Source organism: Pimephales promelas, chromosome 5 (genome assembly GCF_988280905.1).
Source record: "Pimephales promelas chromosome 5, fPimPro1.hap1.1, whole genome shotgun sequence".
Taxonomy (NCBI): Eukaryota; Metazoa; Chordata; class Actinopteri; order Cypriniformes; family Leuciscidae; genus Pimephales; species Pimephales promelas.
This window is the reverse complement of record NC_142773.1, coordinates 24,516,212-24,528,991: the sequence shown is the minus strand read 5'-3', so window position 1 is coordinate 24,528,991 and position 12,780 is coordinate 24,516,212. Positions and strand designations below refer to the sequence as shown.

Below are 12,780 nucleotides of genomic sequence, written 5' to 3'. Positions count from 1 at the left end.
ACAGGATGGTGGCTTAAGAAATGCAGTATGTAGCACCATCCTGTGTCACCACAGGGAGGCAACAATGCTCTTTCTCAAGATTTACTTGGGTTCGACACAGACGGCCAACCTTCGAGAAAAACGAGAACACTCTGCAAAGGTTAGTCAAACTGAATGGAAATCGAACAATATCTAAAGTGAAAGTTATGTACAAGCCTGCCAAACCGTGTTTAATCTTAGTAGATGAATGTACAACGTATTGCAAAAAAAAAAATGGCTTCCTATGCAATTTAATACCACACAAGAGGAACTTTTGTTGTAGAAAACCACATAGAAAGCCCAACTCATGTGACGTCTGTGGTAAATTTAATCAACGGCTACGTTTTAACGAGTTACGCACTGTAAAAACACCTCAAAATCAAAGTTTAATGCTCATGGACAAATGACATTTTCAGCTATAATGTGCATTTCCAGTTTTCCTAAACAACTTTTTCAACATGGATGGATCTACAGGAAAAAAAATAAAGCATTTTTGTCAATTGTAAATGTCAAATGGTATTAAAAAACTGTTCAATAGCAAATTGAATCAGTTACTCTTCAGCATGTTGTTAATTATGAGAAGCCTTCAGCTACAAAAACAAAATGTAGGAAACCATCTACATAATGACGTTTAAACAAACTTTTGATATCGAAAAATTACGAGTAATCCAGGCTGACCTCTGACTAGTTAATGTGTTATTTTACAGGTAGAACATAAGCACTTGTGAGCTATATTGAAATAAATCTATGAATGTGGACATGAACAATGTAATGTAAATATAAAGAACCCTCCTTTTCAGTGAGTCAGGATGGAAATCTGAATTCATTTGGAATGTCAACAGACTGTGAGAACACTTGGTTTTTATGGTGGTTTCAGTTCTCCGTTTCAGAAGAGTCGCTGGCATCTGTTAAACGTGTTTGCTTCTTGCGAACGTTCCAGTGAAGACACTGAGCCAAACTGTCAAACCAGTCGTACACCAGATCGTGACAACAGATAGAAGGAACCGGAAAGCAAGAGGTTGTGATCTTAATGCTATGGGGGGGAAACAAAACTCATGATTAACAGATACAATTGTTGTGAGAGTTCAAGTGAATGAAGCCAATGAATTCTTAATGAAAAAAGGGCAAACTGCATTTGAACTGTACAAAGGCTGAGTGCTGCTGATCCCTACAGATACGGTTAATAACACAGCTGTTGTATTGCTGCATTATGAGGAAGTTAAAAGTTTGCTTATGGTATTATGTAAACGAGTGTCACCTGTCCCCGTGCTGGATTTCCTGCCTCTTTCTGCCATCAAATGAGACCCAGGCTGTGTTGCGAGCATCAGGTGATAGCGTTATCTGCAGAAAGTACAGTAAGATAACACCGTTCTTCTGAAACTCTCATATGAGATGAATAAACTAAAATCGCAAATTTGCTTTGTAAATGTAGTCTTTCAAATGGCTAAACCTTGGCAAAAGTAATGTCCCTCTCACCATGAGTTCCACGCCAGCGGGCACCACTATGGGTCTGAAAGAAAGGGAGTGAGGGCAGATGGGGGTCACCATAATGGCAGGGACATTGGGATGGATCATGGAAGCTCCCGCTGCAGCAGCGTAGGCCGTGCTGCCCGTGGGAGTGGAAACTATTACACCTGCGTAGAAACAAAGCCACATATTTGCATCTATTTTCATGGCAGCTGGACTCTCGTCAAAGCAAGCGAAAAGAGCATAATGTACTGTGTGACCTGCTTGAGCTAGAAGAAAAAACAAATCAAACACTTAGATGAAGTGCGTCTATCTTACACGCCATGGGGTCTATAAGATTTATTTGTTAATGTTTTTGATGTCTCTTATGCTCATCAGGGCTGTATTTATCTGATCACAAATATAGTAAACAGCAATATTGTGAAATATTGCTATTATAATATATACATTTTAAAGTCCCCCAGTAATTTTATCCCTCAAAACTCATCTTTGATCACCAAATTGGACATTTAAAAAAAAAAAAAATCCTGTGAATTTTTTTTTCATTCATATCTTTAAATAGTTTGAATGTCATTGCACAGCTTTGCTTCATTTAGTATACATGGAGCCATGGATATGCTAATTAGCCTTGCCTCCATTCACACCAGCTCCACTCGGTCAACTTTACTGAGGTAAACGCTTCACAATGATATCTTTACAGCATCGGACACATAATGGTAATTAATATGATTAGACTTTTTTTTGTTAGACAACATTATCAAACGGCTAACTAACGTTATCAAACTTTCATATCGACAAGAAATATACAGAAGAGATAACTTGGCTGCTCCTGTTGACTCCCCTGCCTGTAAGAAACACCGGCGATTTCTCCGGTCTTTTTTTTCCCCACAGCAGTTTTGAGAAAATACTCAGCAATGGTACATTGACACATGAATTTGCACATGGTTTGTCTAGCATATTAAAAACATCACATAGACATATAAACAACATTTAAAACTGGATTTTCACCACAGGGTCTTAATTTATTTTAAAACGTAATTTATTCCTGTGGTGGCAAAGCTATATTTCCAGCATCATTACTCCAGTCTTCAGTGTCACATGATCCTTCAGAAATTATTCTACTATGCTGAATGTTTGCACTTTTGAAGATTCTTTGATAAATAAAAAGTTCAAAAGAACTTTTGATCAATTTAACACAACTTTGTTGAATAAAAGTATACATAATTGGGCCAGTAAATCTGTCCTCACCGTCTCCCTGTACAGATGTAATGAGACGTCCATCCAGGTAAAGGTCAACATTGGACAAGTAGGATGAGGGTCCTCTGTCCACCACCACCTCATTCAGCACCTTCATACACACATATAATATCCATATCACAGATGGTGAATGGATGAATTACACACAAAAGCACTTAACAAGCAGGTGTATTTCTGCGCAAATCACATGCCACTCTGGTCAAAAAGATCCATCTCAAACATGAAGGAAAAGGTTGTCAATGACATCATGTTATTGCTATGGTAACTAGACATAAGGACCTATTACAGCTGATATTTTCTAAGAACTCCTATTATGTCGGTCACCATGGACAAATGTCTTGCAGGAAAATTTATAAACCACTTATTTTACCATCAAGTGTAGAATTACACTGGCCTAAACAATCGTTTAAGCTTCTTTGGCCTAAAAAAAAATCCTTTTTTCCCTAAGATTATATCCAAAGAGTGCCCTTACATGGCAGACATTCATGTTTTTTTCTTGTGCAACAAATTTTAAGATATGCTTTGAAGACTTTTACTTGTCTTCTTCACGTCTCCTCAACCCTTACAACAATTTATAATTTATAACTATAACCAATGTATACGAGTCCTGCATTCTAGAAAATAAGTAAATTATTTTTACAGCTAACTAATAAATTGAATATTCATTGTGAGCAGGTACATGAATTTATATGTATATGTTTATAAATACACATGTGTTTGTGGATGTGCATGCATGTGTATGCTATGAATATGTACTCTTATTGTCCAAAAGTTTGGGGTCAACAAGATTTTTACCAATTGGTTTTGAAAGTCTGTTATGTTCAATAAGGCTGCAAATAATTGATAAAAATACAGTAAAAATAGAAATATTGCAAAATATTATTACAATTTAAAATAGCCATTTCTAACTGTAATTTCTTCCTTTGATGGCAAAGCTGAATTTTCAGCAGCCATTTATCTAGGCTTCAGTATCACATGATCCTTCAAAAATCAAGATGTTGATTGTGTGCTCGAGAAACATAATTATTATTCCCATTTTAAAACAGCTCTTCTAATTATTATTAATGTTAATATGAAGACAGCAGTTGTGGGGCTGATTTATATTATTGTGAACTGTTATACATTTTTCTTTGCAGGATACTTGGAAGAATAGTATTTATTTGAAATATAAATCTTTTATTACATTATAATTTTAATTACTGTCACTTTTGATTCATTAAATATATCCTTGCTAAATAAAAGTATTGATTTCCTACAAAAGAAATCTTTCTGATCCCAAACATTAGAACCGTAATGTTTATGTATACATTTATAAATATAAATGCACTCTTGTGTGTATATATACATATATATAAAAATCTATTATTTGGTACAAAGCACTAGGTAAAATTAGTTCAGAATGTGAGTCTGATACTGCTCCATAGGGCTTTGATTATGAGGAGTGTTTTATGGCATCTCTCTTTGTGTCATGTGACTGGTAGACACCACATCATCAGATTTTTTTTCAGTGTCCTTATTGATGTATTGTAGGTTTGAATTTTGACAGTATTTGTATTTAAACAAATGTATTTATTTTTTATTTTGTGTTAAAATGTGTTGGCAAATAAAAGACAGACTTATGTTACCTGTAACTGCAGTGTGATTTTGCCTGCCTCATTATTTATGTGGTTATTAGGCACTATTCCATTCTCCTGAGTGCTGAAGAGCTGCTCGTTTCTCTGGAACATGCCTTTCACCACCTTGACTTTCAGACGACTTCGCAGAATGATGGCAGCATTACCTAGAAGAGCCAGGCACAAACACTTCAGATAACAAACATCACGCTACAAAACTAAAACTAGTTTAAAATCTAGTTTCAAAGATATTTTCAAAGAAAATATAAGAAACTTTCCATCACACTACCTTCAAAAACTTTATCCACCTCTGTTTTAAAGGACTCAAACTTAAATGGTGTGAGAAATCCTAAGGAACCCAGACGGAAGGCCATGACCGGGGGTACACTGCCCTTAAACAAATGAGACAAAACACCATGGATGATTGAACCAACTACCTTTTGCATATTCAAATTCTCTCAGCTAATATGGAGCACACAGAGACCATCCAATGGAAAGCAGCTCAGAATGACCTAGTAGGACTCCTGTGTACAAACAAATGAGATGAGATGAAAGAATACCTGGAAAAGAGATGATGCATACAGAAGAGTCCCATCTCCACCCAAACAAATAATCAGATCAATGCACTCCGAGATGTCATCATACCCTGTACGAACAAACACAATGATGAATTGCTCATTTTCTTAATGCACCTACTCCATTATTGGTTAATGGTGTGTCAGGGTTATGTAAATCCTGTTACTGGTCAACCTGCTGACAATTCACTTATATGCAAAACTATCGGGTTTCAGTACCTTCTCTGAATGTGCACAGCTGATTGCGGATGGGGGAAAATGACTCATCCTTCATGAGAGAGCCATCGTCCACAACTTTCTTCTCCACATAAACCATCAGATGTTTCTCCTGATGGTAGAAATAATTTAGATCAAATTTGTATAATCAAATCTAAACATAAATCTTATATAACACAATAAAAAATTAAAGGGAAACAAAACAGCACCTGTAGCTTTAAAGACTATAAATCAACAACTAGCATTGCTTTTAGATTGGATTTCGAGTAACCTACCTCCACGAGAAACCTGCAAAGCTCTTTGAACGGCTCCAGCAGGGTCTCATCTCGGATCTTTCTGATGACCAGGACATTGAGTGGTGGTTTGCTCCAGGTGAGCCGCTGGCTGGCTGGATCCTGAATGTGCCTGCAGGGAAAGTCGACAGAATAGGCAAACATTCTAAGAGTCTGCTGCGCTGTACTTCACACAGAGAAACTCTGCATGTACTTTGTACGCTCATTACGCAACTTAAAGTCACGGTCAAACGTTTAGTAAGCACAGTAAATGTGGACTTCTGCTTTTGGTTTCTGGCAGATCTAGCATCAGATATTGATAAATGGGGGCGGGGGATGAAAATAATAATAATAATAGCTGCAAGCAGCATTTAGTGGGGTTCAAGTATTTAAGGCCTTTAAGAACATACACATACAAGACATTAAGTTTTATTTAGCAAGCCTTTCACAACTGACATAATTTTGCATGCTTGTTCAGAATGTTGTCACACATGCTCACCAATTTTTTGTGACGTTTGTTTAGGATTTATAGGCTTCTGACTGCATTTTGCCAATTTCTAAATGACCCATTTATAGCCAAACAAATGCAAAATTCCAATTTTTTTTTTTTTTTGAGAATTATCAAAAAAAACTTTTTTTTTAGGTTTTTTCACAAAATCCAAAATGGCGGAAAAATTGATGAGGAGGTATTTCCAAGCAATTCGAAAAAGGAATATTTCGCAAAACTGCAATGGAAACAAGTTTTGCGCATTGACAGACACCTGACTTAGAAGACGCAGTGTGTTTGTAGTCCATGTCCACAAATAATAATAATTATCAATATCAACATTATTATAACATTTAATAGGCTACATTTGTAGAAGACGCTTTTATCCAAAAAAGGAACAAAGCAATTTGTCACACTGTATCATTCATAATAAAGGTTGGACAAAAACAATACAGGGCTAAGATTATCACAAACACAAGATTCTGACGCATATCCAAGTGTTTGTGCAGAGTGTGGAGTGCACACTGGATGGCAGGGAGGCACGGGCACAAACACTTGCATTTTCCTTTAACATTCATAACATCTAAACAACATGTGAAGAAAATGTGAAGGCACAACATCAGATTTCAAACAAACCCCACATTACCCTCTGCGGTTGTTTTGTCCTGAGGGGAGTAAAACAGGCATAGTGCTGGAAGGTGTCCGTTAGAAAGTTCCAGCATGAACGCTCCTGTGATGGCAGCAGCAGTACCAGACTGCGCTGTTATCCAGCTCCTCCCAAAAAAAAAACACCCTCTGGCACAGAGGGTCCCGTCACTTGATTGTCCAATCCTTTGTTTGACTTAATGTTAAACATTAACAAGGGATGTGACCTCACCCCTCACCTAAAGAAGGCCTGACTGCGCTTACTTACATGACTGAGGTGGGGTTGGGCAGAATGCAAGCTTTGGGTCCAAAGTGAGTAGCAGGATATGGTCCATGTAGAAAGTGCCCACGTCTGGAACAGACAGACAATTCACTTAAGTCCCTTCACATTTTTATCTTTAGGGTTGAACTGATCTACATCAAATGACGTTTTATATACCTGCATCTATCCCATCTTTTTGGGCAACTCTCTGCAGTGTCCTCCACTGATGCAGAGGCTTCTGATTCGTGCTGTTCAGGCAACCGATGTAAGCTTCCCCCCGACAGGTGTTCTGGACAGTCCGGCCTCCGAAGAGACCTCTTCACCTCTTTCCGTCTCCTAGGAAGTTTTCCCTGCCGTTCCTGCTGCCTCTGTGAACGCTTAGATGAACCACCCTCCTCTGCGTTTCTGGAGGGCAGCCCGTCTTCCATGCCTTCAATTCTTATGGGGGGAAAAAACAATTCAACATTATTACAAGAATCAAATAAATTCTAAAAATGAGGTGGACGACATAATAATTCAGCCCCCTCAGGGGGGAAGGGGTTGATCTCACCTTTGCTTAGTTTATATATAATCTTGTTGATCAAAATAGACGTTTTGACATGCTTTTACAAAACATGCGAATGACATGCTTATGTGAACAGAGGAATTAAAACATATTCAGCTGGTGTCATGTGTAAATACATTTATATTCCTTCCCTCACTGATACAAGCAAAACTATTATTTCACAAATATTATTTGACTATTTTAACACCATTCTATTATCATACATTTAACTTTTAGTTTATGGTAGAGAATCGATTACATAAAAAATATACATAATTCACCATCTTGCAACGCAATTTAGCACAAACTAGGTGAGGTGTAAAGGGGTGAAGACTTAGAACTATATTAAAATATAGTCACTTTAAACTGTAACACTAAAACCTTATTGTTGATGTAAACAATTCCAAGGACATGTTATGTGTCAACTACCCATCCCATGTATTTATTTACCACGAATAGCCAGCAAACGCATCTGATGTTTGCTGCACAATACGCAAAGGCAGATTTACTCATTCTACTAAACATGCGCACTATCAAGCTACTAACAAGGGTTTTGCGGTCACAAGGAGCAATTGTCTTTAAATAAGTTAAGCGACTCGAGACATTGCACTGAAAACACACATCAGTATGATCATATCCATCGACCAAAACTTCCCCTAAGTAAAGTTAGCCGCGGAGCTACCGTTAGCTAAACAAACACTTCCCCACCAGCGCTTACCACACACAACAGGAAACACCGCGAAACTTCCTCTTTGGACAGTCTTTCACCACCTAAGAGGTTAATTTAATACACTAGACCGCGTTACCTTGACAACGACATTAACGCCTACGCCTTATGCGTGTTAAAATTATTTGTCATGGGATGTCCACAATGACATCACGAGGCTGATCGTGACAGTCTAGCTGTTGCGCAGAATCTCTGAGAAGCAAATGAAAACTATCGCTTTAGTTTTTATGCCTTGATTTTATTTATCGACTTTTTTTTCTTTCTGTTTTTTTTTTTTTTTTGCATTTATTTAGTCTTGCTGAAAAAAAAACTTAATTGACAGACTGTTGACAACCTGAACTCAACACATCAAGAAGTAGCCTAGACATGCATGCTGATGCTTGCGATAAACATAAGTAAGCCTACTGTAAACTACGTTAGGCTACTACGGGTACACCTCACAATGTTTCTCGAGTAAATAAACAATAAATTATTTTTATTTAAATCTTATCACATGATAAATTGTATTTACTTAGATGTGTAACTAGGGCGATTAAACAAACTTTTCAGGATGAATAAAGCAAGAAATAATCAGAGGTGGTATCGTAGTTTTTTATTCTTTCATCATAGGTTTAATGTGCACTTCTTCAGTCAAACACAGCGGCGTCCTGCTTTTACAGTGAAACAAATGCAAAAACAATGCAAATCAGCTGATTAATATTATATTTACTTGTTCGTGTTCCATGGTTCATATTTAAACTGTTTTAAAAAGGCTACTGGCAAAATATCTACAACAGTAAGAATTTGTGATTTGAATGTTGTTTCCAAATGAAAGGCAATCAATAGGGGAATATGATTTTTAGGTGCAAATAGAAGGCTATTATTATTATATGTAATTTTTCTTTGATTTGCAATAAAAAAATAAAAAATAAAAAAAAAGAAGGCTATTATTACCATTGGGGCTATTACCAGCAAGTGCTAACTGGGCTATGCTAACATGGGGTATTGCACAAAAACAAGATAAGGGATTATGGGATTTTCCAGTTTTCCTGGCTGAATTTAGCCCTGACTCGGTTGCTTGAAGGGAGGCTAAATTAATCTATATTAAGTTACTATGGAGATTTACACTTTACAGCTAGCCTGCTCTGGAGCAGGCTAACAACCAGGCTAAGATTAATTCTAGTAATTTATTGGCTAGTTCCTCTTTCTCCCTAAATCCTACTAGATTTCAATGTGTTTTAGTCACTTCATGGTCCTGCATTAAAATACTAGATATACTGTCATTCATACAATTCAATATTCATACAATGTGAAATAGAATCGAGTATGTCTATATATGCAAGTATAGAGTAGAAATGTACTGTTGAATGAGAAAAAAATATCAATATAATATATTTTATTGCAGTTTTATTGCAGATGAGATAAGAAATGGCTCATAAAGTTGCAAATGTGGTCCGTAACAAGGTCAATATGTAGTATATATAGACTCGATTTGTGTGTTCCCTATTCACAATGGCTTGCCCTTTGTTGGATGATGTAGTTGATGCACATATTGCACATATATCACCTTCCCTGGTCACCGAAGATTCATGCACATGAAGGAGGAGTTCTACAAGATTGCAGGTAACACGAATAATAACAGATTACTACAAAATGTTACATTAGCAGAGTCACAGAATGACACTCATTCTTTTGTGTTACAGGTTTTCCTAATGTAATTGGTACAGTGGATTGCACCCATATTGTATCCAACGCCCCTCAGGGGCACATGAGGGAGATTATGTTAACAGGAAATCCTTCCACTGTCAATGTTCAGGTAAGAATGAGTTATGGTTACTGTCAGCTACATAATTATTCTGTGCATTAAATGACCTTAATTGGCTTAATTGACTGCCTTATCACAAATTCAGAGGCAAAGTGGCCTGGCTCAGTCCATAATTCCAGAAACTTTCAGGCCAGTAGATTTTACCAGAAACTCTATCTAGGTAAGCCACCCCATTTTTAAGCACCTTTAAGCACTCACAAGTACAGTATTTGTAAGAATTATGTTTTGTATCCGCAGTTGAGTTCTCTGATGTGCTGCTGGGGGACAAAGGCTATGCCTATTTCTGATGACTCCCTGCCTGGCTTAGAGACCCCCAAACGCCAGCACAGCAAGCTTACAACCATGTCCATGCCAAAACCAGGGCTCAAATTGAAATGACCTTCGGCCTCCTGAAATCATAAAAACAGACAAGTAACAATGTAGACCAGCAGACAAAAAACCAAACAAGATCTGGAGAACATCCATGGGTTAAACAGCTTAAATTCAAGCCATCTATACTTCTCTCGTCTCACTTTTCTTTCTGTTAGCTATATCTTTCTTTTCCGTTAAGAGTATCGATTCTAAGTTAAGTTTTTCTGCAAAGTTTCGTTATCAAGTTTTGACTGCAAAGCGCTTCCAACTTCAAAAGACTTTCATCCATCCGCCAACACACCATGTGATTGGCCGCCACAAGATTTACCCAGGCAAGATGAGACCGCCAAACAACGAACACTGGGAAACACCTTTTTATGCCGACAAACGCAAGTATACCTCCAGACTCTTAGCTGAACTGGTGCATTGAGATAACCCAGCAAACACAAAACGTTTTTACAACTTTTCACAACGTTGTATTTTGGTTGTATGTTGTAGTACAACATTTAAAACAACTTTTTGATACTTTTTTTATGAATAAATAATGTAACCAAAATAAAACGTTTTAAAAACGTTGTGAAAATAGCAAACTTGTACGTTTTCTTTAAGTAGTCAAAAAAACGTACACATCACGTTTGTTTACTGCTAAAAGGAAACTAGACCAAACTACATTGCCTGCACTGTTATTAAAGGCTGTTATTTAGTTTGCTTAGATGAGCTTTTGACATCTAAGAGGTCATTATATTATAAGAATATCCTGTAAGTTTCAGAACTGAAAACATCTTGTTAGTCCAATAAAAGCTTTTATTGACTCCAGGCTCAGCAAACGACTTGTTTTAAAAGTGGGGAACTATGACGTCAAAGAGGATAAAACCCCACCCTGCAGAAGAGGATCAACACCTACTTCACCATGGCCAGTTTAGCCCCGCCCACCGATTCGCGCATTACACGCATAGCTAAACAACATAGGCCTACCTCGTGACGACAAACCAGATTGAGCTACCAAGCAATACTAAATATTGTGCAGTGCCTGGTTGTGGATGAAGACAGTGGCTGCATAAGCTTCCTCTGGATTCTAATAGGACTGCATAATTAAACTTTATTTTTAATGATGTTCCAGCTGATGAGGGTTAAACATTGTTCGTCTGTTCACTTCATTTCACTGAGGACTGTTTTGAGAGTAAAGAACGGTGCGGTGCCATCTATATTGGATCTGACAGGAATTGTGCAACACACAGACTTTGGGTTGAACATGTGCGAATCATTCCGGTTGCCATTTTACAACATTGGACGTTTTCAAAACAATTTTCCCAACATACACCGACGAGGTGAGTTGAAACTCATTATAATATGCAAAACTGTTATTCACTCATAATTTTTTGTTATCCACTCATATTTTTTTGTTATCCACTTATAAATTTTTGGCTTCAATATCTCGAAAAGATTAGTCTTTCTTGCAGCATAAGCTAACTTACGCAATACGAGAGAACCTCTGGTAAGAGAACTATGAAATATAAGGTTATATATTACATCATTTTATAATTCTGTTAAATGTACCATTTTTGGAAGTAAAAAAAACAAAACAAATCATCTTACAATTTACCATGCCAAAGCCATTACGTAAGCCACTTCACGTTTGATTTTTTATTTTATTTTAATAATTATGCTTTTTAATCTTTTGTTACCAGTTATGCACATTAGGGTTTTATGTTACATTATATTTCTCTTATTATTTAATATTTTTTTGTGTGTGTTGTGTGAGTTTATACTGTTTGGTATTTGTGTGCATGACACTGCAAGCCTTCCATATGTATTAATATTTGCCATAGCTCTATTAGATAAGCTGCTTGTGATTAAGTGATTTATGTATCTTTTTCTTTCACTTTTGGAAAACTTTAGGGGGGGGGGGGTTACATTTTTTAGCTGTCATGCAATTATTGAGACAAACAAATATATATATATTTTCTTATAGGTTGATATAAATCATTGTCACATAATGTTTGAAGTGGTTCATGATAATTCACACTGTTTTACACTTTGTTTAGATCATCATATTCGAAAATGTCAAAATTCATAATTTTGTAGTAGATTGTCAGTTTAACATTATAATTATAAAATCTACACATAATGGATAATTGGAAAGAAGCAAAATTCAAAAAAATTCAATGCATGTGTGTGTACAGTTTTTTATATCTATACAAAATAATTATACGCAGTGCACCCACATATATTATGTAAACACAAACTTTTATTTTGGATGTGATTAATCGTGATTAATCATTTGACAGCTGTAATTTATATATAAGTGTGTGTGTGTGTGTGTGTGTGTGTGTGTGTGTATATATATATATGACTGATAGTAGTGTACTATGCACATACTAATGTATGTAAGTAATGTATTGCTGCTATGCTAGTTACTCTAGTTATTTTAATTTTCAATTTTATCTATTTTAATAAAGTTGTTGAACGAACAATGTTGTTGACTCAGCAATAGTAAGAACAAACTAACTTAAAACCGGTCTAAATTTAATTGTGTGGGAAA

The 12,780-nt window shown here is 36.4% G+C and overlaps 1 protein-coding gene across 4 annotated transcripts; it reads right to left on the bottom strand.

Moving 5' to 3' along the window:
* Nucleotides 1-731: 731 nt before the first annotated feature.
* On the bottom strand, nt 732-8,233 carry nadkb (NAD kinase b). Of its 4 annotated transcripts, none has more exons than XM_039654565.2 (12): nt 8,075-8,233; nt 6,990-7,250; nt 6,819-6,902; nt 5,422-5,551; nt 5,150-5,258; nt 4,916-5,001; nt 4,645-4,747; nt 4,368-4,522; nt 2,734-2,833; nt 1,495-1,652; nt 1,277-1,359; nt 732-1,051 (listed from the first exon to the last, which is right to left on the bottom strand). In XM_039654565.2, the coding sequence occupies exons 2-12, from the start codon at nt 7,238-7,240 to the stop codon at nt 892-894; spliced, it is 1,419 nt and encodes a 472-aa protein (XP_039510499.2). In that variant the 5' UTR covers nt 7,241-7,250; nt 8,075-8,233; the 3' UTR covers nt 732-891. The 4 variants fall into 4 exon arrangements, with proteins under 4 accessions (XP_039510499.2, XP_088987295.1, XP_039510501.2 ...); XM_089131169.1 differs by lacking the exon at nt 8,075-8,233 and adding an exon at nt 7,978-8,060; XM_039654567.2 differs by lacking the exon at nt 8,075-8,233 and adding an exon at nt 7,807-8,059.
* Between the last annotated feature and the right edge of the window lie 4,547 nt (nt 8,234-12,780).

Bases quoted from the DNA above. Each gene is read 5' to 3' on its own strand.
- nadkb (XM_089131169.1), bottom strand. From the start codon at position 7,997: ATGGATATGATCATACTGAT. The intron at 6,903-6,989 runs GTATATAAAACG...TGTCTGTTCCAG, and splicing joins AAAAGATGGGATAGATGCAG to ACGTGGGCACTTTCTACATG. The intron at 5,552-6,818 runs GTAAGTAAGCGC...CTTTCCCTGCAG, and splicing joins CCCAACCCCACCTCAGTCAT to GCACATTCAGGATCCAGCCA.